Source organism: Balaenoptera borealis (assembly GCF_965194805.1).
Source record: "Balaenoptera borealis genome assembly, chromosome: 19".
NCBI lineage: Eukaryota > Metazoa > Chordata > Mammalia > Artiodactyla > Balaenopteridae > Balaenoptera > Balaenoptera borealis.
The window spans coordinates 27333848-27355889 of record NC_138878.1 but is presented as its reverse complement, the minus strand read 5'-3'; the positions used below and the strand labels follow the sequence as shown (position 1 = coordinate 27355889).

The following is a 22042-nucleotide window of genomic DNA, read 5'->3' as shown; positions in this document are numbered from 1 at the left end:
TGTGTGTGTGTGTGTGTTTTCTCCCTTCCTCCCTTCTTCCCTTCCTCTTTTCTTTTTTTTTCTTTAAACCACTCTCCTAGATTTTTTTTTCTTTTTTAGTTTTAGTTTATTTATTTATTTTTGGCTGCATTGGGTCTTCGTTGCTGCGTGTGGGCTTTCTCTAGTTGTGGTGAGTGGGGTTACTCTTAGTTGCGGTGCACGGGCCTTCTCACTGCAGTGGCTTCTCTTGTTGTGGAGCACGGGCTCTAGGCACATGGGCTTCAGTAGTTGTGGCATGCAGGCTCAGTAGTTGTGGCTCGTGGGCTCTAGAGTGCAGGCTCAGTAGTTGTGGTGCACAGGCTTAGTTGCTCCTAGGCATGGGAGATCGTCCCGGATCAGCACTTGAACCCATATCCCCTGCATTGGCAGGCAGATTCCTAACCACTGTGCCACCAGGGAAGCCCCCCTTCCTCTTTTCTTTGTTTTCCTTCTTTCTCTTTTTTCTTTTCCTTGTGAGTGCCTTTGTTTTGGCAAGCTGCAGTGTCACCAGCAGATAGAAGTGAGGTTTGCCAGACATTTCAGTAGTGACTTTGAGAAGACTGATAGGAAACCTAATTGCAAAAGGCTCTGTTTTTTCTTTTACTGATTTGCTTCCTCCTATGAAAATATTACTGTTTCTTAAAAAAATAGACACTGGGAGAATCTTACTTTTTGTCTTATCTTAGAGGCTCGTTAAATCTTAAGATACCATTGACTTTATAATCCATCCTTATTTTATGTACTACGAAGAAAAAGTACTTCAATTTAAGCTTTTGACATGCTATGAATTGTAATATGTAGCCTAATTTCAGAGGTTTTAAGATGATATTTATCTTAATAAGCACATGAAAAGATGTTCAACATCACTACTCATTAGAGAAATGCAAATCAAAACCATAAGTTATTACCTCACACCCATTAGCATGGCTACAATCAAAAAAACCCAGAAAATAGTGAGTATTGGAGAGGATGTAGAGAAATTGGAACCTTTGTGCACTGTTGATGAGAATGAAAAATGGTACAGCCTCTTTGGAAACATTATGCAATCGCTCAAAAAGTTAAACATAGGATGACCATCTGATCCAGCAATTCCATTTCTGGGTATGTATCCCAAAGAATTGAAAGCAGGAATTTGAAGAGATACTTGTACACCCATGTTCACAGTAGCACGATTCACAATTACCAAAAATTGGAAGCAACTCAAGTGTCCATGGATAGATGAATGGATAAACAAAATGTGGTGTGTACATACAGTGGAGTATTATTCAGCCTTAAAAAGGAACGAGACTGCATATGCTATAACATGGATGAATCTTGAGGACATTTTGCTAAGTGAAATAAGCCAGACATAAGAAGACAAATACTGTATGATTGCACTTCCATGAGGTACCTAGAAGTGGTCAAAATCATAGAGACAGAAGTAGAATGGTGGTTACCTGTGACTGGGGGAAGGTGGGAATGAAGTTATTGTTTAATGGGTGCAGAATTTCATTTTTGCATGATGAAAAGAGTTCTGGAGATGTATGGTGGTGACGTTTGCACAGCCGTGTGAATGAACTTAATACCACTGAACTGTACACTTAAAAAGGGTTAACATGGTAAGTTTTATTGTTAAGTGAATTTTGTCACAATTAAAAAAACATTTAACGTGTTAGACTTGATGAAATAGGGCATGTTGCAAACAGTTGTCAGTAAATTCTTAAAGGATAATTTAAAATAGATTGCTTTTGCTCCACTCATGGAAAGATGGCAGATCTGGAGGGCTTTGAATTTCTGATGCGCTTCAAGGGAAACCATGTTCTTTGTCTTCTCATTTGGGTCGTCTCTCTCTGCTCCTCTCCAACAGACCTTTGGCATGGCTGAGGAGTACCATCGAGAGTCAATGCTGGTTGAGTGGGAGCAAGTGAAACAGCGGATTCTCCACACCCTGCTGGCATCGGGAGAAGATGCCCTTGACTTTACTCAAGAAAGCGAGGTAGGTTGAGTCCAGAAGGTAAACCACGATGAAAACTCGGAGGTCAGAGAATGCTTGTCTGCTTGACTACTGACAGTCCTGGCACGGTTGATCACTGTCTCCCCCTTGAAGCCCTCTCTTCATTGCCTTCCAGACGCCCACATTTGCCTGGATTTCCTCCAACGTGTCTGGCTGCTTCTGCTCAGCCTCTTTTGCTGAATTTTCCTCAAATTCCTTGACCCCTAGGTGTTTGTGTGTCCCAGGGCTCAGTCCTTGACCTGTTCTTGTTTCTTCCTCAGTCACTGCCCCGTTGATCTCATCTGGGCTTGTGGTATTAAATACCATCTATGTACTTGAAGACTTAAATTTACATCACAGCTCCAAACACCCCCAGACTCATTTTTCTAGTGGCCTTCTTGGCTGTACTCAGATATCTCAGAGCCATCAAGCGAAACATGTTTAGAATTGAGTCATGGTAGCCACTGCCCTTAACTCCCTCCTGGCATCAACCTTCTTTTCTCACAGAGTTTATCATCTTTATAAAGGGCAGTTGCAGTTTTTCACTTGCTCAGATCAAACACCTTAAATTCATTTTTGTCCTCCCCTTCTCTCACCTAGACTCTCTCACATGTTGGCAAATCCACTTAACCCTACTCTCAGAATATACCCAGAATCCAACCACTTTTTACCACCTCTGCTGTTAGCACTCTGGACCAAGTCACCATCATCTCTTGTTCACATTATTGGACTAACCTCCTAACTGGTTAGTTCCGTTATCTATTGCTATGTAACCAATCACTCCAAACCGTAGTGGCTGGAAACAATCATTTAGCTTAGCTGCGTTTACCAGAAATAGTTCAGGGTCTCTTGAGGCTGCGGTCAAGATGTTGGCTGAGGCAACACTCATTGCAGGGCTAAACTCGGGGAGGATCCACTCCCAGGCTCACTCACGTGCCTCTTGGCAAGCCTCAGGTCCTCTCTGGCTCTTGGCTAGGGACGTCAGTTCCTTGTCATGTGGGTCTCTCTTGTGTTGCTCACAGCATGGTAGTTTGCTTCCCCTGGAGCAAGAGTGAGGGATCCAAGGAAGAGCTAAAGGGCCCCCAAGACAGAAACCACCGTCTTTCCGTGACTTCATCTTGAAAGTAATATCCTGTCGCTTTACTTTGATCAAGGTAAGTCACTAAATTCAGCCTATGCTCAAGGAGAGAGGATTAAACGAGGGCTCGGATCCCAGGAAGTGGGGATTGTTGGGAGCCATCTTAGAGGTTGTCAACCCCACTGGTCTCCCTGCTTTTGCCCTTGTACAGTCTTTTCAACACAACAGCCAGAGTGACGCTATTAAGACACAGGCTAGATCGTGTCACTCCTCTGTTCAGGATCCTCCAGTGACACCCATCTCGTTTGGAGTGAAAGCCAGAGTCTTTACCATGACCTCTAAGTCCCTACCTGACCTGGTCTTGTTGCCTCTCCCAGCTCAAGTTATTCTGCTCTCCCTGTTGCTCTTGTTGCGCCAGCCAGACAAGCTCATTGCAGGTTCCTGGAACGAACCGGGTAGGCTTGCTCCTGCCTCAGGTCCTCTGGGCTTCCTGTTGCTTGTGCCTAGAAGGCTCTTCCCCCAAGTAACTGCATGGCTGTCTCCCTCACTTTCTTCAAATATTACCCAGTGCCATCGCAGTGAGGCCTTCCAGGGCCTTGATATCTGAAATCCAAACCAGCCTTTCCCCATTCAGCACTTTCTATATCCCCTTTTCTTGCTATATTTTTCTTTTTAGCACTTCTTCACTTTAAACCATTGTATATGTATATGTCTTTATATTGCTTACTATCTGTTTCTCACAGTAGAATGTAAGCTCCATGAAGGTAAGGATTTTTGTTTGTTATGTTTACTCATATCTCCAGTGTCTAGAAGAGTCCCTGGAACATATTAGATGCTCTAGAAATATTTGTTGAATAAATCATTTGGCCTTAGCTAACTTTGTGCTAACCGGAGTATTAGGGATATGTTGAAACAGTGTGATTTTAGAGTGGGTATGTTTAATAGGGTTTATTTTAATTGCCAGTGTTCATTGATTGGTGGTGGTGCTAAGTTGAGGGGTTTCTCCTCTTTAAAATCTAATTTTTTTAAAGGTAATATATTCATATGACTCAAGAACTAAAGTACCCTGTCCACAGAAGCTCATTCCCTCCCCGCTTTGCCTCTCCTGGAAGTAATCACTATTATTACTTTCTTGTGTAATATTTCTAGAGTCTCTTTATATGAATACAAGGCAATATATTATCTTCCCTCCTTCTTACACAAAAGTTATTTTACTATATGCTCTGTTCTATATCATGCTTTTTTCACTTATTTATCCTGGAGATCTTTCCTGAGAGGGATTTGAGGCTGCATCTTGGGATCAGCAGGAAAGAGTGTCTTGCTTGATTAGTGATGTCTGCCCTTGTGCCGGTGGGAGCTGTGACTTAACCACACATTTACCACGCTGGTGTTGGGGAGAGAACAGCCCTGGGGTTCAGATCCTAGCTTCAGCACTGACTAGTTCTGAGACCTCATCCAAGTTATTTAACCCTGCAGACATTTAATGTCTTCATTGGTGAAATGGGATTATTGGGAAGATTAGTGATAACATAAAGCACCTGACCCAAAATGGGCATCCCTTACTATTGTTTTAAAGTAAGTAATTTCAGATAATTTGGAGGTGCAGGTTAAAAATTATAATGTCACAAAAATTATAGCATTAGACATTTCAAGTAATATTGCCAGTGCTTCCTGATAAATCTTTTCCCCAGAAGTTGTTTCTTAACTAGCTAGCATTCTTTTCTCATGGGAGATAGGACAACTGAGGCTCAGAGAGATGTGTAATATGCTGGTGAGATCCAGGACTGTTGGCTTCTAGACCATCGTTGTGTTGAAGTCTGGGTCAAAGGAGGGTAGCTTGGCAGTGTGTCATGCCTGCAGGATAACTTCAAACATCCTGTATCTACAAATTGGCTCCTGATTTAAAACCCAGTTTTTCTATTAAATAAGCCCCCAAAATAAATAGATGCTAAAGTCATTTATCTTAGGAAATTACTCATTAAAGACCCTGTTACACATTTCTTAGACTCAAAGATTTCAAAGAGGAGTAGAGTCTTTGGGAAAAAAGAGCTAATGTATAAAATCCTTGGCCAGCCTAATGTTTCTTAATTTCTTGTGAGTCTGGGCAAATAAGTAGAACAGCTCATGGTTTTATAAACTTCAGTTTTTAAAATTGTGTTAATAGGTTGTAGTCTGTATTGGGATTTGGAAGTAATTATAAGCTGCTAATGAGATATTCTTTCTTGATTGCTCTTGTCTTAAAAATAGACTAGTCTATTTAGTAGACTCTGCTTTCTTGACCTCGAGTCCTCCCTCTTGGAAGGGAGTTATTGATACTTTTGCTGTCCTCTGTTTTGACACCTAGCAGAGTGGATAGCTTTACTGAAAAAGCTGGCAAATGATGCAGATGTTTCTTCAGATAATCCAGGGAATTGCCATTTCTGGAACCTTGTAGGTTTTGTTGTTTGTTGCTGTTTTGAACTTTTTTCCTGAAGTATAGCATATATACAGAAAAGTGTGCACTTTTTAAGTATACAGCTCAATGAATTACCAAAAGGGAACACACCCAGATGAAGAAACAACATTGTCGGCACCCCAGCATCCCCCGTTCTGTGCCTTTTCATTCACCACCCCTCACCACCACCACCAAGAGAAACACTGTCCTAATTTCTGATGTCATAGATTAATTTTGCCTGTTTTTAAACTCTGTGTAAATGGAGTCATATGGTATGTACTCTTGTTTCTGGCTTCTTTTGCTTAACATTCTGTATATTGTTACATGTAGTTGAAGGCTATTCATTCTCATGGCCGAATAGTATGACTGCAGTCTGTTTATCCATTCTGATGTTGATGGACATTTGGATAGTTACCAATTCTTAGCTTTTATAAAGAGTGCTATTGAGAGCATTCTTGTACCTGTCTTTTGGTGAACATACGTTTGCACATCCATTGGGCACATCTAAGCAGGCAATTGCTGGGGCAGAAGGTACACATATGTTCAGCACTGTTCCAAAACGGTGTCTTAGTGTACCCTCCCACCAGCACTATGAGAATTCTCTTTGTTCCATATCTTTGCCACACTTGGTATTTTTTATCTTTTTCAGTTCAACCATTCTGGTGGATATGTGGAAGAACCATGTGTTTTTACAGGTTTTTTCCATTTAATGTTCTTCAAAATGATGGAAAGGTGGTATTATCTCCATTTGGGCAGGCACCTTCTCTACCCTCTTTGTAAGAAACCACAGAGTGTGAAGGCCTGAGACAGGCTTTGGAATTCGGCAGGCCTAAGTTCCCGGGCCTCTCCCGGGAGCCTCCTGTTCTCATCCTCATTGTAAAAGGCCTCTCTTGAAGAACCGTTGGAAGGAACGTAGAACGTGTGTAAGGCACCTGGCCCAGAGCTGGTATAGAGTGCACACTCAACATATCGCAGCACTGTTTATGGTGGTGGCTGGTATTTGGTAAGCTACACACTATTAAGTTCATTTTTATCATTTTAATATGGATCTTTCCCCTTTTAAGTGTCCCTTGACTTACAGAGTCACTAGGAGTGAAAAAAAATCTCAGGACATAAGTAGAAGAAATAATTAAAGTATGACTTGCCATCTAAACCATTCTTTCCTCGGCACTTTATTGTCAAGAATAAGGTTGTTGGAATCCAGAGAGTCATTAGCTAGGAAAGAGGCTTCCAGTCATTTTGAGCTGACCTTATATTTGAAGGAAAATGTCCAAATTTAGCTAATTTAATATAAAGAGAGGCTTGAGGCTTTTATTTTTAAGCAAAAATAAACTAGGAGATGGTGGTTCCTGAAACATTTTTCCCTCAAGCCTTCCAATAACAGAAGAGCAACAACACATTAGTAATGTCTATTACTGGCAAGTTTTAATAAGGGAAATGATGCTTCAGTAGCATAAATTCAATTTGGGAAGCTAATTTCCTTAGGATATCATTGAAGAAAAAGGTATAATTTTTAAAGAAAGGTAGGAATCGAAAGATTGTTATTAACTTTCCAGGTTGTAGTCTGAATAAAAATGATGTGCTTTGGGCTTCCCTGGTGGCGCAGTGGTTGAGAATCTGCCTGCCAATGCAGGGGACACGGGTTCGAGCCCTGGTTTGGGAAGATCCCACATGCCGCGGAGCAACTGGGCCCGTGCGCCACAATTACTGAGCCTGCGTGTCTGGAGCCTGTGCTCCACAACAAGAGAGGCTGCGATAGTGAGAGGCCCGCGCACCGCGATGAAGAGTGGCCCCCGCTTGCCACAACTAGAGAAAGCCCTTGCACAGAAATGAAGACCCAACACAGCTATTAATTAATTAATTAATTAATTTTTTAAAAAATGATGTGCTTTGAAGCAAGAAAGAGACCGCTGGCTAAGAACTCCCATGCCCTAGTCCTCGCGTCTGGCCTGTGGGGAAGAACACCCCCAGTCTGCGCTCCTTGCATGACACTTCGGGCTTTGAGCATCGTTGAGAATCCTTGATATATCTTAGGCAACATTTAAAAGTAAATTTTTATCTAGCCTCAGTGTGTCGTGGCTGTATTGATATTAGACATAGTCAGTGGATGGTGCTTTAATGTATTGTCTGGAAAATGGCTCAGCCTAGCAAGCAATAGGCTCAGTAGAGAAGCTAAGTTGTAGGTTAATCATTAAAGATAATGATGTGGTGTGTGAACAGTGTGTGTTGAATGTAGTCTCTAATTTTGATCACTGACTTAATACCATATTTCACCAATTCCCAGTTACACATCTTTTCTATATTTTAACATCTCTGAAATCAAGATACGCCTTAAATTCAGTGGTGTGTCATAGTTTGTCAGCATTTTTCTTTCCTAATGGTACATAAATAACATGATGCCTTACAGTTGATGGTGTATTAGATTTGATGGAATACAGTAAAAATATAGACTGACAGTATGAGTTTGAAAACCCCAGACTAGATGATTCCAAGCTGTATTTTATGGCTCCCTGGTAGTTTCCTAATTTGTTTCATGTGTTGGAATTTGAGTAGGATTTCAAATATAGAAAGTGCTCAGCTGCTCTTTCAAAAAGAAGTTTAAAGAACCCAACTCAACGGGCCCTTCATTTTGACATCAGGATATATCACATGAACACCTTCTTCTTGCACAGTGTTCTAATGGTAGAGATAGAGATTGTGAAAATTCAGCTGCTCTCCTCTACCCCCAACCCAAACATAACCTCTGACATTCTGTCCTTCCAATTCCGTCTCAGGTATTTATGTGCACATTTATACATATATGTCCATCTGATCAGTTTATTATCAATTTACTCCATAAATGGCACCATTTTATATAATAAATGCTACTACTTAGCATTATGTTTTGATTTTTTTTAACTTATTTTGGAGCTTTTTCTAGGTTAGTACATGTAGGTGTCTGTCATTTTTTAGTGTCTGTAATAGATTTCATTGTATAAATGACCCAAGTATTCTTCCCGTTTTATCCATGGAGAATGATGCTCCAGAAAAGTTAGATGTCATTACCCAAGGTCACACAGTTGGGTTGCATTTAGAACCTGGGTCTTCTGGTGCCTCGGTGTTTTTTCTGGTAGTACTGGGCTTCTATGTACAGATACTGTAGCCAACTATTGTACATTAATTACTTTGGTTCTGTTTTGCTTACATAAAGCCAAAACATTCCACTTGAAAATTAAAAACTCTCTTCCTTCTGTAGTATCATCACATTTTCTTTTTACTCTGTACTTGTTTTGCTAGAAGTGAGTGCTACATTCCTTTTTCCCCACCTAGAATGTGCTCTCCTTGGGAAAAGAGATTTATTCATCCCTGGATGTTATGTACAAAAGTAGTTGCTTAATAAAAGCTTGCAGTTCCCTCCTGCCACTCTCCACCCACATCCTGCCTGTTCAGGAATGTTCTCTTAAAAATGGCTGTTTGGGGGACACCAGGTACACTGAGAAGACTCTTCTCCTCTCTGTGCTCCCAGAGACTGCTGTTTCTCCACATTATCTCCAGACTCCTGGGTGAGCCCCTTGTTGTTCTCTCTGGCCCTGCCCACCCATCTTCCCTGCCTTTCTGGTCTCTGATTCTGTGCTCCTGTTATCCCCACTGTGCTCCGATCAGGCCCCAGTACAGAGAAAACCTGAAGAGTTTGGAACGTTATTCCCACACAGCATACCGGCGTCTCCTTTCCCAGCCCTCTAGCAGCTCCTGGCTTTGAAATTCCATTGAATGTTTGCTGGTTCCTCTGCTCAGGAATGTGCATGTACACATCCTGTTGATGGATAACTGACTTTGTGTGTGGTGAAATACAGGCTCAGCCAAGGGCAAATGAAGGAAAGGTACGTTTGAAAACAAGGGCATTAGGCAAAATTAATTTAAATGGAAATTTGAAGGCCAAAAAACCAACTACTTTTTAAAATTAGGTTTTTAGTAGTACTGGAAAATATTTCTCAAGGCTGTTTATGTATATTTAGCTGAAACAACTGTGTCCTTGCAGAAGTGTTTAGTGCCATTCCCCCTCTCCTCCCCGTTTATCCCCCCCAGTTAGGTTACTGGAATTAACAGGCTTAGTGCTCTGTTCTTTCAAAAGACTCGGGGATCATCAACTTTCAGAGAGTTCTGTTCCAGAAAGATGGCCACATTATAGAACAGTCCTCAAATGCAGTGTTACTGGGAACACTCAGAATTAGTCCAGAAATAGAAAATGAGCTGGTGGGGGATTCTTTTCCTACAAGGAATGTGTTTTCATTGTAGAGGAGTGAGATGAGAATTTCCAGCCAGCACAAAGAAAATATCTTAGGTTATGTTTCTGTAGTGTCCATATCTATCCACTGTTCAACATCTGATTTAGTCCTGTGTTCATTATGGTTTATTTTTTATTTAAAAAGTGATAACAGCTAGCATTTACTGGTCAAATGTTGGACAGTGAGCTCTTTCTACTTATTCCTACTTACTCCTTGTGAAGTAAGTACTGTTTTCTTCCCATTTAAGATTATTTTGCAAATCTATGAGGTAAATACCATTGCTGCCCCTGTGTTACAGCTAAAGAAACCCGGGCTCAAAAGAAGCAATATACTCAATCAAGGTCATGTAGCTAGTGAGTAGCGGAGCCAGGATTTCTAACTGCTACTCTCTCTTGTTCTTCAATGGCCATCCTTGGACAGTTTCCCCGGGCTGCCCCGGCTGGCAGTGTGGCCCCAGGCTGTGGGCACAAGCCACGGCTCCACTACTTCCTATTGGAGTGACCTCTGGCAAGGTGCTTTCTGTGCGCTTTTGCGTCTTCATCTGTAAAATTGTTATAATAAAAGTATGTATCTCATAGGGTTGTGGAGTTAAACACAGAAATTAAGACAGTGCTTGGCATATAGTAGTTGCTCAGTAAGTGTGGCTATTGTTACTATAACCTGATGGTTTTCAATCATTTCAAATAGGAATGCTTTCAGCTGTGAGTAACAGAAAACTTGAGTTTCTGTAGGTTGAATAGCGATTTATTTTTCTCACCTAACAAGTCTGCAGGTGTGGAGAGTGTGGGCCTTAATTCAGTAGCTCTGCAGTGCCATCAGAGACACCTCCTTGTCTCTGTATGCCACCATTTTTAGCACGGCCACTTACTTCGGGCTCACAAGCTGATTGCTGCAGCTCTAGACAGCCTGTTTGCATTCAGGGGAGAAAGCTGAAAGGCCATGCCAGGCTCTTTTTTCTCCCTTTATCAGGAAAAGCAGAAGCTGCACTAAGCCAGAATGTACTACCAGGCTTGTGCTTTCATCCGGTTGGCTAGAACCAGGGTGCATGGCCACTCCTAGCTGCAGTAGAGGCTGGGAAAGGGTAGTGTGTAGGGGTCAGCTCATGAGGACCTATTGTTAGAGTTTCAGGAAATTTGCCGTCTAGTTGATACTACTTGGAATAGCTTGATTTCTGCCATGGTGGGAATATTTACAACAGAAACCAGCAAACGCTACAAATAAAGTCCCCTTTCCCAAGCCAGTTGTTAAACATTTACCAGCACACCATTGGATATATTTAACTCCATATGCCAGAGTGGGAAGTGGCAGCGAGTAGAAGTGAGAGGTAGGGATGTGAAATGGTCATTGGGTCAGCCAAGCAGCAGCATCTTCCAAGCTTACCATTTGATGGAGAGAGTTAGATGCCAACATATGGAAAAGTTTATTAGTCCGTTTTTTAGAAAGACTAAAGTTAACCTTTAGCTAAGCTTATTCCCTACTATAAACAAGTATGAATCAAAATTAGGTGTATTCTACTAGGTATATTAGTTATATTCTTAAATTTCCAATACATTGGTTTTTACTGTACTGTAGTGAGATCAAATTCGATATTTTGAACAGTAAACTGTTTAAAGCTCTTTTAATACCAATGATTGCAGAAAATCAGAGCTGGGGAGGACCTCTCGAGATTGTCTAGGACAGCCCCTTCATCAGCCAAGGGGAACCTGAGGCTCCAAGGATATGTGCTTTGCCCAGACCCCAAAGCAAGGGAGTGGAGCCGTCCTCCTGGAACCCAGGTGTCCTGACAGTCCAGTGTTCATTCCAGAACCTGAGGGTTTACAACCCACCTTTCTGCTTCCTGCTTCTTCCTATTCCCTGTCCTGCCCCAGTGCGTGCTCATGCTGGTATCCCTTTTACCAGCTTTGGTGGTGCTAGGAAGTTTTGCTGCTATCTGCCATGTGTCTCCCAGGGAACCTACTTTAAACTGCTTTGTTTTAGATTTTAGAGAATAGAGCATTGATTTTTTTTTTTTTTTTTTAATGAGAGAGGCTTGAAGAATTCGATCTTTGCTACAGTACAGTACAAACTAATATTGGAAATTTAAGAATATGCCTAATATACCTAATTGGAACATACCTGATTTTGATCCATATTTTTTTACAGTAGGGAATAAACTTAGCTAAAAATTAAACTTTAGTCTTTCTTAAAAAAGACTAATAATTTTTTCCATATGTTGGTGTCTAACTCTCCCCATCAGATGGTAAGCTCTTTGGGAACAGCCTCTGTGGGCTGTCTTGTCATCCCTGTGGGGATGGAAGTGTACACACTGTGCATGTGGCAGGCAGGCACTTAGCAGATGTTTGCTGAATAAATGAATGCCCAACTTAGACTGGCTTCATATTTTCAGATGCATAAAGTTCATCAGCTGTTGTCTTAGTGTGGACTCTAGATAGGAAATGTCTGAATCCTGGTGTTGCGACCCTATAAACTCCATTTCCTCAGCTGTCTGATATTAGTGATGGAAACAGGAGACCCACATACACCACAGCCTCACTGGTGTAAAGACATGGAGGGGGAATATGAGGTGGACTGGGGAATTGAAACCGAATGTTACAAAGAGGTGCCTTTCCAGAAACCGTTACTGAGATATCCTTACAGCTTCTCCAACCTCCTGTTATTTTTGAGTTGAGTCCCATGCCTGCTCCCTTCTCATGTGATCATGGTAAGAGAGTTGCCTTCTATTGAAGCCCCTAAAATCATCATTTTGAGGAAGTCTGAGTAGGAAACAGAAACAGCTTTGTTAAAGACAAACATATGTTTATGGTTTTTTTTTTCTTTACATGACTGAATGCTGTTCTGAACCAATTCTGAATGTGTATTTATCTACAGCCAAGTTACATCAGTGATGTGGGACCCCCTGGTCGAAGCTCTCTGGACAGCATCGAGATGGCCTATGCCCGGCAGGTGAGTGTGTTCCCAAGGAAGATCGAATCCAGGAAAATCCCTGTGAGCCCGCTGGGAAGCAAAGGAGAACACAGACTTCATGTGAAAGTCCAACCCTGAAGACAGGTTGGGTTTTCGTTCAGAGGACATGTTAATATTTTACCATCTGGGTCCCTGGAGAAGTCTATCAAATTGGGTAATAGAATGACTCAGGTTTGATTTAGGGAAATTGAAATCTGCCTCACACACTGACCAAGGCATCTCATTTTGCATTTGGCAACAGCCCATGTACGGTAAAGCTTTCAGTAACTGCACTGCTGAGCAAATGGAGTTCTGTATTAACTGATCACCTGGTCGGTGAATGGTATTATCAGAAATGCTTCTTCACTCTGTTGTAGAGAGAAATTTTCTAAATGCTTTTCTGCCTTGGTAAGCATAGCATACTCACCATTACCTGATATTACTGTCGTGGAGAAGCTTATGATATTTGGGGGGTTGTGATTCTTGTGGTATATCATGACCATGCAATAGTTTGAGTATGGATTGAGACACTTTGTGGTAAAGCTCAGGGACTCTGTTGACTGAAACTGTGCTTAGGACAGTACATACCTGGAATTGACTTTTTGAATAAAGCAGTGCTGGCCACCTGTGTATTTTATTCTAATTTGCCGCTTTGCTGCACAAAGTATCAAGAAGGGAAAACAGTCTTGTTTCTTGAATTGAGGGTGGTGGGCTTCCATCCCCTTTAAATTGTCCTGCACCAGCAGTGACCAAGGAACATCTGTTCTGTCGTGACCAACTCCCGCGATTCTTTTTTTTCTTTATAAATTTATTTATTCATTTGTTTTTTATTTTTTTATTTTGGCTGTGTTGGGTCTTCATTGCTGCACATGGCTTTCTCTAGTTGAGGCAAGCAGGGGCTACTCTTCTTGCAGTGCACGGGCTTCTCATTGTTGTGGCTTCTGTTGTTGCAGAGCACAGGCTCTAGAGCGCAGGCTCAGTAGTTGTGGCGCATGGGCTTAGTTGCTCCACGGCATGTGGAATCTTCCCGGGCCAGGGATCAAACCCATGTCCCCTGCATTGGCAGGTGGATTCTTAACCACTGCACCACCAGGAAAGCCCTCCCACGATTGGTGCCACTGTGGCCCTCAGCATCACCCAATTCCTTTCTTCTGTCCAACCTGGGCTGGGGTGGGGTGGGGTGGGGTAGGTGGAGTCAAAAACACATGGTGGCTCTAGAGGTGAACAGGGGGAGGGGAGAAACTGCTAGACCCTGTGCCTTTAACAGAGGGGTGCCTTAACTGAATTATTTGGTGAGCTGATGGTATTATCGGAGATCCTTCTTGTACCCCTTGTTGAGAAAAATGTTCTAAATGCTCTTTTTAAGCCTCGCTCCTTCAGTGTACCACTGCCAGTTCTAACTCTAGGCATCTCAAACCAGCCACATCAGCTTCCCTCACATAAGTCCCCCTCCTTCCAACTCCCTCATGTTTTACTACTGGGCCTTCATTTATTTTTTTCTCCAGTTTTTAGATCTCTCTCTTTCTCCCACACTACATCTGCATTTTTTAAAATTTCACTTTCATTATGTGACTGACTTCCATTGCCACAGGCACCGTCAGAATTCAGGCCTAATGAAATTACAAGCTTTTGAGGAGAGAAACCATGTATCTTCTGTGTCTGCAAAGACTAAAACTTCATAAAACTAAGGTTTACTAGCACTCAGGACACTGGAGTGTCATGTATCTGTTTACATGGCTATCCCCTCCAGTGGAGAGCAAATCTTTATATCCCATGTTGAACACAGTACCCCAGGGAAGGCTCCTCATAAATGGCTCCCCATTTCATTTAATCTTTATAACACTCCTGGAGGCTGCACGATACTCTCCCCCATTTAGAGTAGAGGGAGGTAAGGTTCGACAGGGTCCTGACTTGTCTAACATCACTACCTTGTTCAGTCCTCGGTAGAGCAAGGACTTCAGATGCAAAGAGTAGAACTTACTAGTTTTTACCATCGTTATGTTGGGTTTTTTAAAATAAAATCCAAAGTAATATTGGCTTTTCCATTCGTTGAATGTCACATAGTTCCTTTTTCTTGAGAAAATTTTACTAAGGAGCTGGGATTCTTTCCCGGAGAAACGGGTACTGCAGATGGGCAGCAACTGCTCTTCTAAAACACGTGGAGGGCTGCGACCTGACAGTCCTTACTAAGTCCACAAGCCCTGGGCCTGGGGCCATTCAGTCCTTTTGCCAGAAAGATTACCAAATGTTTCCCTGGGTTCCTAGGAGCAGCAGCAGGAGACCTTCCACTGTCCCATCTTCCACTTTGGTCCTTGCTCTCTGGCACTGATGGTCTGCTGGGCAGAGCAACGCAGAACTGCCCGTGGGACTCCCCCCCAACCCCCGGGACCACCCTGCTCCCACTCCTCAGATGTTAGGAAGGCTGGGCTAGCGACTAGCTTTGGTGGGTGTTGCTGCTGCTGTCTGAAGCTCAGGCACAGAACTGGGAAGCTGGCCGGGGGCCTTGCCCTCCAGGCAGTGTGGATAGCTCAGCCACTCTGAGGAAGGAAAGCTTCTGACCATTGGGCAGAAGCTGGTTTCAGAACTGCTTCAAGGGGTTCTAAAAAGAAAAGGTGAAAATAGAATTTGTGCTATTTACTTGGCTTTTCCTTTCAGATTTATATCTATAACGAGAAGATTGTCAACGGACACCTGCAGCCTAACCTTGTGGACCTCTGTGCTTCCGTCACAGAGCTGGATGATAAGGTAGCGCTCAGAGCTGACCTGAGGAGACATGTGGGGTCTGGTGTTCCAATGGGATTAGCAGCTTGCTGACTTGGCAGAAATGTGCTGAAGAGAAACTCTATGCCATGGAAGAAGATGTTAACTGTTCTTCAGAGTTTTACTTTAAATAATTTTGGGATGGTTTTTTGATGATGATCCTATATATATAAATATATGTATCTTTATGCATCTCCAAAAGGCCCAGCAAAGCTGTGTTTGCTTTGAAGTCCTGTCAGGCTCCAGCTCCTCCCTGCCAGTTTCCCTCCTTAGACAGACTAACAGGCTCTTTCACGAGATGTGAATTGTAAAGGTGATGCAGTTTTCACACCAGTGAGCCCCTTGAACTTGACTCAGGTGGGGTCTTTAAAAGCCACTGGTTCTGTTCCTCTCTGACTCCCCATCTTTATTCCTGTCCCTCAGTTCTCATCCTTGGCCAGTTTTCTCCCGCTGGGGGAAAAAAATTTAAAAGGGGATGGATAGATTGGTAGGTGGCCAGGAGGAAGGGAGAAAGGAGGAAAGGCTATAACGGAAGCAAGCACTTGTACACACTTTTTTTTCCTTCAAAAATGCTTTATTTTTTTTTAAATGGTAAATATAAGGCAATACAAACCAATCTAAAGAAAATAAGAATTTATCTACCATCTGACCACCTAAAAAGGGTCACATTTAGGGTGAATTTTCTACAGTTTTTAATTTTTGAGAGAAACAGTAAAAACAGGATTTTCTCTTTTCCTTTGGAAAAGGTGTAAACCTGCTTTTTCTCTAATCGCTACTGTCTTCCAAGGATTCTTAACTTTATGTTTTGCAAAGGTTCAGGGAACACATTTTTAGGAGAGGTTTACAGCCAGGAGGATTCTGGGAAGAGGGAGTCCAGCTGTGTGGTGGTAACACACAGGAGAGATCACCGGTGCCTTTCCTAGGAGGCCACAGGAAGGCGTCTTTTGAAGGGAGTGAATAGGCAAGAGAAAAGGAGGCTGTGCCACTCACACGGTGGGGTAAGAGCAGTGGCCCCTGGAGAGCCTCTGGGAGGACAAAACCTGTATTATTTAGGTTAAACTCTTATTTTAAGCCTTAAATTCCAATGACCTTGTAAGGACTGAAATGCAGCTACTTGAGTTTAAACTCCTAGAGCTTTGGATGATTATAAATGTATTCACTCTCTCTTAAGGGATAACCCACTGAGATTCAGTGTTCTTGTTCGTTTTATGTGGTCTTAATTATGTAGGTGGTTATGTCAGACCTGGAATAGTAATTGATCTGAAAACCAGCTCGGGACGGGGGCTGCTCGCAGGGAAGATGGGAGCCTGGCAGCTGGCCGGGAAGAGGTGCGTCTTCTGTACTGGGCTTGAGCCTGAGGGCCTCAGACAGGACGTTAACCTCTTCCCCCTCCATGTCCCGCCTGCCTTTGAGTCAGATTGCCGGCAAGAACCAGGCAATTTCCCTGGCCCCACAGCATTGTCACATGCAGTCTCATTTATGTGCAGAACATCTCTGACATGTGGACCATGGTAAAACAAATGACAGACGTGTTGTTGACACCGGCGACTGATGCCCTGAAGAGCCGCAACAGCGTGGAAGTGCGCATGGAGTTCGTCAGGCAGGCATTGGGATACCTTGAGCAGAGGTAAGGCAACGGCAGCACAGAGACTGGCTTTAAAATCCCCCGAAGGCAGCCATTCTTGGGTTTCAAGTAGTCCTCAAGCTAAGTGCTCTGTAGCTGGTATCATTTAAACAAGGTTGAGCAAGTCTGAGAGGTGTTAACGCTGTTTTCCGAAACACTTCTCTACCAGCACTATTTATGCACCGGTGTAAAATCATTTTGAGTGGGAGCACTGAGCACTGTTAGGCTTTTCTTTTTCTCTTTGTCCACTCTCTGTCCCTCAGCACAGAGTCATGGTTATTAGGGCACGATGCCTTGGGTCAGGATCCTTGTCCCTCCTGTGGTTCAGCCATTACTGCTTAGGTTTTTTGGTTTTCTCTAGGCATTTTAATTTTCCCACCCAGCGTTACCACCTTCAAACCTTAGGAAGACCCCTTGATCCTTTGTTTTCCTTCTGGCTCTACTTGGTTAATCCTTGTGAGTCCAGGTCCTTCCCGGCTGCTAATGCCTCTGATTTGTGCCTGGGTTTTTTTTGCCATCTCCTCACTAATTGGAGTTGGTCACCAAGGGGTTTGTGGCTGTGCCCTTGTGCCCTAACTGTTGTCCCCCTCGTTGGTAGGGCCCGTGCCATCCATCCACTCCCTGTGGACACTCCTTGTTCTGAATTGGCCAGCAGGGGTTGTCATGAGCGTGCAACAGACCCTCTTTATTTCAGAGACAGGGTGCTGGGCCTCTCTCTGTTGGCTCGAGAAGAGAAAGCCAAGCTGAATACACTTGCTCAATTGCAGTTCTTTGCTGCTGAGCCCATGTAGCTGCCAATGGCCTTGTAGTGTGGTCACCCTCTGTCAACAAAATAGTACTTCATTAGGAAGTCAAGGTAATTCAGACCTGGTACAGCAGAGAGGGAACAGGTTTTTATACCAAATACTAAATTAATTATATAATAGCTACATGAGATGAACACCATCAGACATATTAAACTCACTAGCCTCCATTCTTCTGTTAAGAAAAATCTGGAACTCCAGATTTATTATTGGTTTTTTATTGCTTCTGGCACAGGGCACAAAGAGTTCATGACGTATTATATCAGGCTTTCACTAAATTTTTGTAATGTAAGTTTCTAAGTCTTCAGCCATAAAGAACCTAATGTATATAGCGGTATTTATTTGCTACAAATCAGCAAAATATGAGTCAGAAGTTCTTACAGTATATAAAAAACATTAGGATTTTATTTTTTAATGTGTGTACGTATATGACTGCTCATGACTGCTTTTCTTCAATAAACCTCATCCTTAACGTTGGCGCTTGACTTCACCAGTGGTACCAGGCTGCAGTTTTTGGTTTTATATATGTAAGCTATCCCATTTCTTTTATTATTCTTTTCGTTTAGTGTTTTTGGAATTATGTTGTTCCATTAATTCCTTTAGCAGCACTTGGAGCTATTTGGGAGTTTCCTGTGCACAACTATTGTATGCTTATTTTCTTTTTCACTCTAGTAGCATCACTCTCTGATGGCATCCTTTTTTTTTTTTTTTTTAAAGATTTACTTACTTGATTGATTGATTGATTGATTGATTGCTATGTTGGGTCTTCGTTTCTGTGCTAGGGCTTTCTCTAGTTGCGGCAAGCGGGGGCCACTCTTCATCACGGTGCGCGGGCCTCTCACTATCGCGGCCTCTCTTGTTGTGGAGCACAGGCTCCAGACGCGCAGGCTCAGTAGTTGTGGCTCACGGGCCCAGCTGCTCCGCGGCATGTGGGATCTTCCCAGACCAGGGCTCGAACCCGTGTCCCCTGCATTGGCAGGCGGATTCTCAACCACTGCGCCACCAGGGAAGCCCTGATGGCATCCTTTTTAAGATTTGTTGTCCTTTTTGATAAAGGGAATATTTCAGATAATTGTACTCACTAAAAACAATATTTTTTCTGTTGCTAATCCACTGACAGTGTAACGTACATACAGTATTTCAAGTGATGTAATACACCAGGTGGCAAAGTAGACCTGGTCCCAAATTATTTTTGGGATATAAGGCTGAAAACGTTGAGGAAATATAGCGTTGGTCTGTTTCCTGCCACATTCCAAATTTGAAGCAAGGTACACATTTCTTAGCTCTCAAGGAATTTAGGCTCTGAGGCCCTTTCCAGCATGTGAGTTGTCTTCATTCAAGTTTGAAGAGACCATAGTGGGCATCTGTTTGTCCTGGTTGCTACAGGACTCTTCTGTAATCTCTTTTCCAACCTCTGCTTTTAAATACTTCCAGTGATGGCGAACTCATTACATTTGCTAAATTGAATTGTGTTCATTTTTCATTATGAAAATACTACATGACTGTTATAGAAATTTTGGAAGATGCCAAAAAGAGGACCTGAAAAAGGGAGCGGTCCCCTCTCCCCTCCCAGAGGCCCCTGGCACCTTGCTGTATTTCCTTACACCCACACCACCCCCGCCACCTTTTTGGACATGTGAATATTTTGTTTGATATGTATATTTTACACAGCTTATAATCCAAATGTGTACAATATATGGTTTTATATAGTTTGCTTTTAAAATTTTTTGTCAGTATCATTTTTTATGACTACATCAATTTCCATTGAGTCTGTTTTCTGTAATTGACAGTTAGGTGTTTTTCTCTGTGTGTGTCTCTCTCTTTCTCTCTCTCTCTCACTCTCACCCTGTCTCTCTCAGTTGGTTATTATACTTAATGTGGTATAATATTAATATTATTATGTGGTTGAACATATGGAGCACCTGACTTTTTGAGGCAGTCTGTTTTGTTTTGGACAAGAAACATATTTAGAAAGTTCTTCAATGTATTAACCCCATGTTTGGGTATCTATAACTTGAACCATTTAATCTTAATACAAAAGCAATTTTAAAACACTGTAAAGGATTTTAAGAAGCCTGCTAGCAAATAAATAAACAGGAAATGATAGAAAATCATTTGCAACCACCAATGTGACAATGGGTTCAGCAAGGACCACCAGTGGAAACTATTGGGTGAAAGATTATTGGTGAACAGATTATTCACATGACGTCCAAGTATTACCCCATAGAGTACTTATTAATTACAAAGGGGAAAGGAGGTGCTTTTACAGCGGTGAAATCTCGTGGACAACACCTTTAACCAAGTGATCAAATTAAATGTTACCAAGAAGGGCAAAATGGTATTATTACCTGCCTCATTGTGGCAATACCAGCATCAGCTGTGTAGGTAGGGTTCTTGGCAAAAAAGTTGAACCTGAATCAAGTCATGAGAAACTATTCAGCTTGTGGGACATTTTACCAGGTAGCTAGTAGCCTGGATTCTTTTTAAAAGGTCAGTGTCTTTATATAAAAGGTGTTAGAATTACCCTAGATTAAGGGAAATGGAAGTGGTATGACAGCTAAATTTCATGCATTCCCTTGACTGGATCCTGGATTTAAAAAAAAAAAAAACAAACTATAAAGGATGTTATTAAGAAATTTGAATATGTGTTATATTTTAGATAATAACAGTACATTAATGTTAAATTTCGTAGTGTCATGATAGTATTGAGGTTGGGTAGGAGAATGTCCTAACTAGGAGATACATGGTGAAGTATTTACAGATGAGGTAGCCCCTGATTTCTATATTTCTATAACATTTTCAAATGGTTCAGAAAAAAAGTATGTGTGTTTGTGTATGTGTGTATATCTACATATATAGAGAGAGAAAAAAACATGCATACAAATATTAACAATTGGTGAATCTAAGTAAAGGGTATATGAGCATTCTTTGGACTATTCATTTTTTGTAGGTTTAAAAATTTTCAAAATGAAAAATTTGAAAAGATCCCACTAGAGCATTAGGCTGTGAGCTGGAGCAATTATTATTCTGCACGTTAGCCCTTAATGCATTTGAAGTCCACTATTATGTTGCTCCAGGGATTCTTTTGAGTATCCGCAGTGATGAGAAATCTTCACAGTGGTCCACTGCCCAATGAATAAATAATGTAGTTTGCTTCATTAAGCATGCACTGTTTACTCTTCTATGTTAGGTTGAAATCCAGGCCCTTCCCTGTGGAGTTCACAGTCTAATGTTGTGGGTATGGACATAGATACGTGTAATATGTGTTTTCAACCTCCCTTTTTTTGCCTTTAAATTTTTTCCAGTTATAAGAATTACACCCTTGTGACTGTCTTTGGCAACTTGCATCAGGCCCAGCTGGGCGGGGTGCCTGGGACTTACCAGTTGGTTCGAAGTTTCCTGAACATTAAACTTCCGGCTCCCTTGCCTGGACTTCAGGTATTGGCATCTTTCTGTATATGGTCAGTTACTTTCCCAGAGCAGTCTCTCTCAGATAGGCGTTTTCAGTTTAAATGAGGTTATGTGTGGGAACTACTATATGGAGAAGAGACCAGAGGGGGCGGGGAGAGAAGCTAGGAGACCTTGGGAGACTGGTGGTGCAGGAGTCCAGGTGATAATCGTGGTCGCTCAGCTTAGGGTGGAGGAGGGTGCAGGGGGATGATGTCATTGGGTTCTGGACATGTTTTGAAAGTAGACCCAATAGGACTGTGGAAGAACTTGGATGTGGCAGAGTCAGGGCTGACTTCTGAGATTGTTGGCTCAAACAGCTGGAAGAACAGAGTTAGATATGGGTCCTAGAACGTGCCTTTCTTCTCAGCTCACAGTCTAGTTACAGCCAGATACAGACTCTGTGCAAAGTGCTGAACCGAAACTGTGTACCAGGGGTGGTGGGATGCAGGCTGCTGGCTTCATACAGGAGGTGAGACCCACACTTGTGCTTGAAGAGTAGGGGCTTGCCAGCCAGGGGTCTGGGAAAAGGGTATTCCAGGAGGAGGGAGGAGCGTGAACAAATGCGTGGAGGCAAGAAAGAGTATCTGGCGTATCGGGTGTGTGGTAGGGCTGGACCAGCTTGGGGCCAGCTGGTGACGGCCTTGAGCACCAGGCTAAGCACTTAGGATGTAAATTGCTCAAAGGGGTTTAAGTGA

At 42.4% G+C, this 22042-nt stretch overlaps 1 protein-coding gene across 5 annotated transcripts in view; it reads left to right on the top strand.

Moving 5' to 3' along the window:
- NUP93 (nucleoporin 93) overlaps positions 1 to 22042 on the top strand; it is a 104463-nt gene that overhangs the window by 69171 nt on the left and 13250 nt on the right. For all 5 annotated transcript variants that reach the window (XR_014237464.1, XM_082366960.1, XM_082366959.1 and 2 more), the window contains 5 exons: positions 1865 to 1993; positions 12636 to 12710; positions 15366 to 15455; positions 16958 to 17097; positions 21203 to 21335. Coding sequence is in view for 4 of the 5 variants with exons in the window: in XM_082366960.1 (XP_082223086.1) it covers positions 1865 to 1993; positions 12636 to 12710; positions 15366 to 15455; positions 16958 to 17097; positions 21203 to 21335 (567 nt within the window). In the remaining variant the exon portion in view is untranslated. The remainder of the gene's footprint in view (positions 1 to 1864; positions 1994 to 12635; positions 12711 to 15365; positions 15456 to 16957; positions 17098 to 21202; positions 21336 to 22042) is intronic.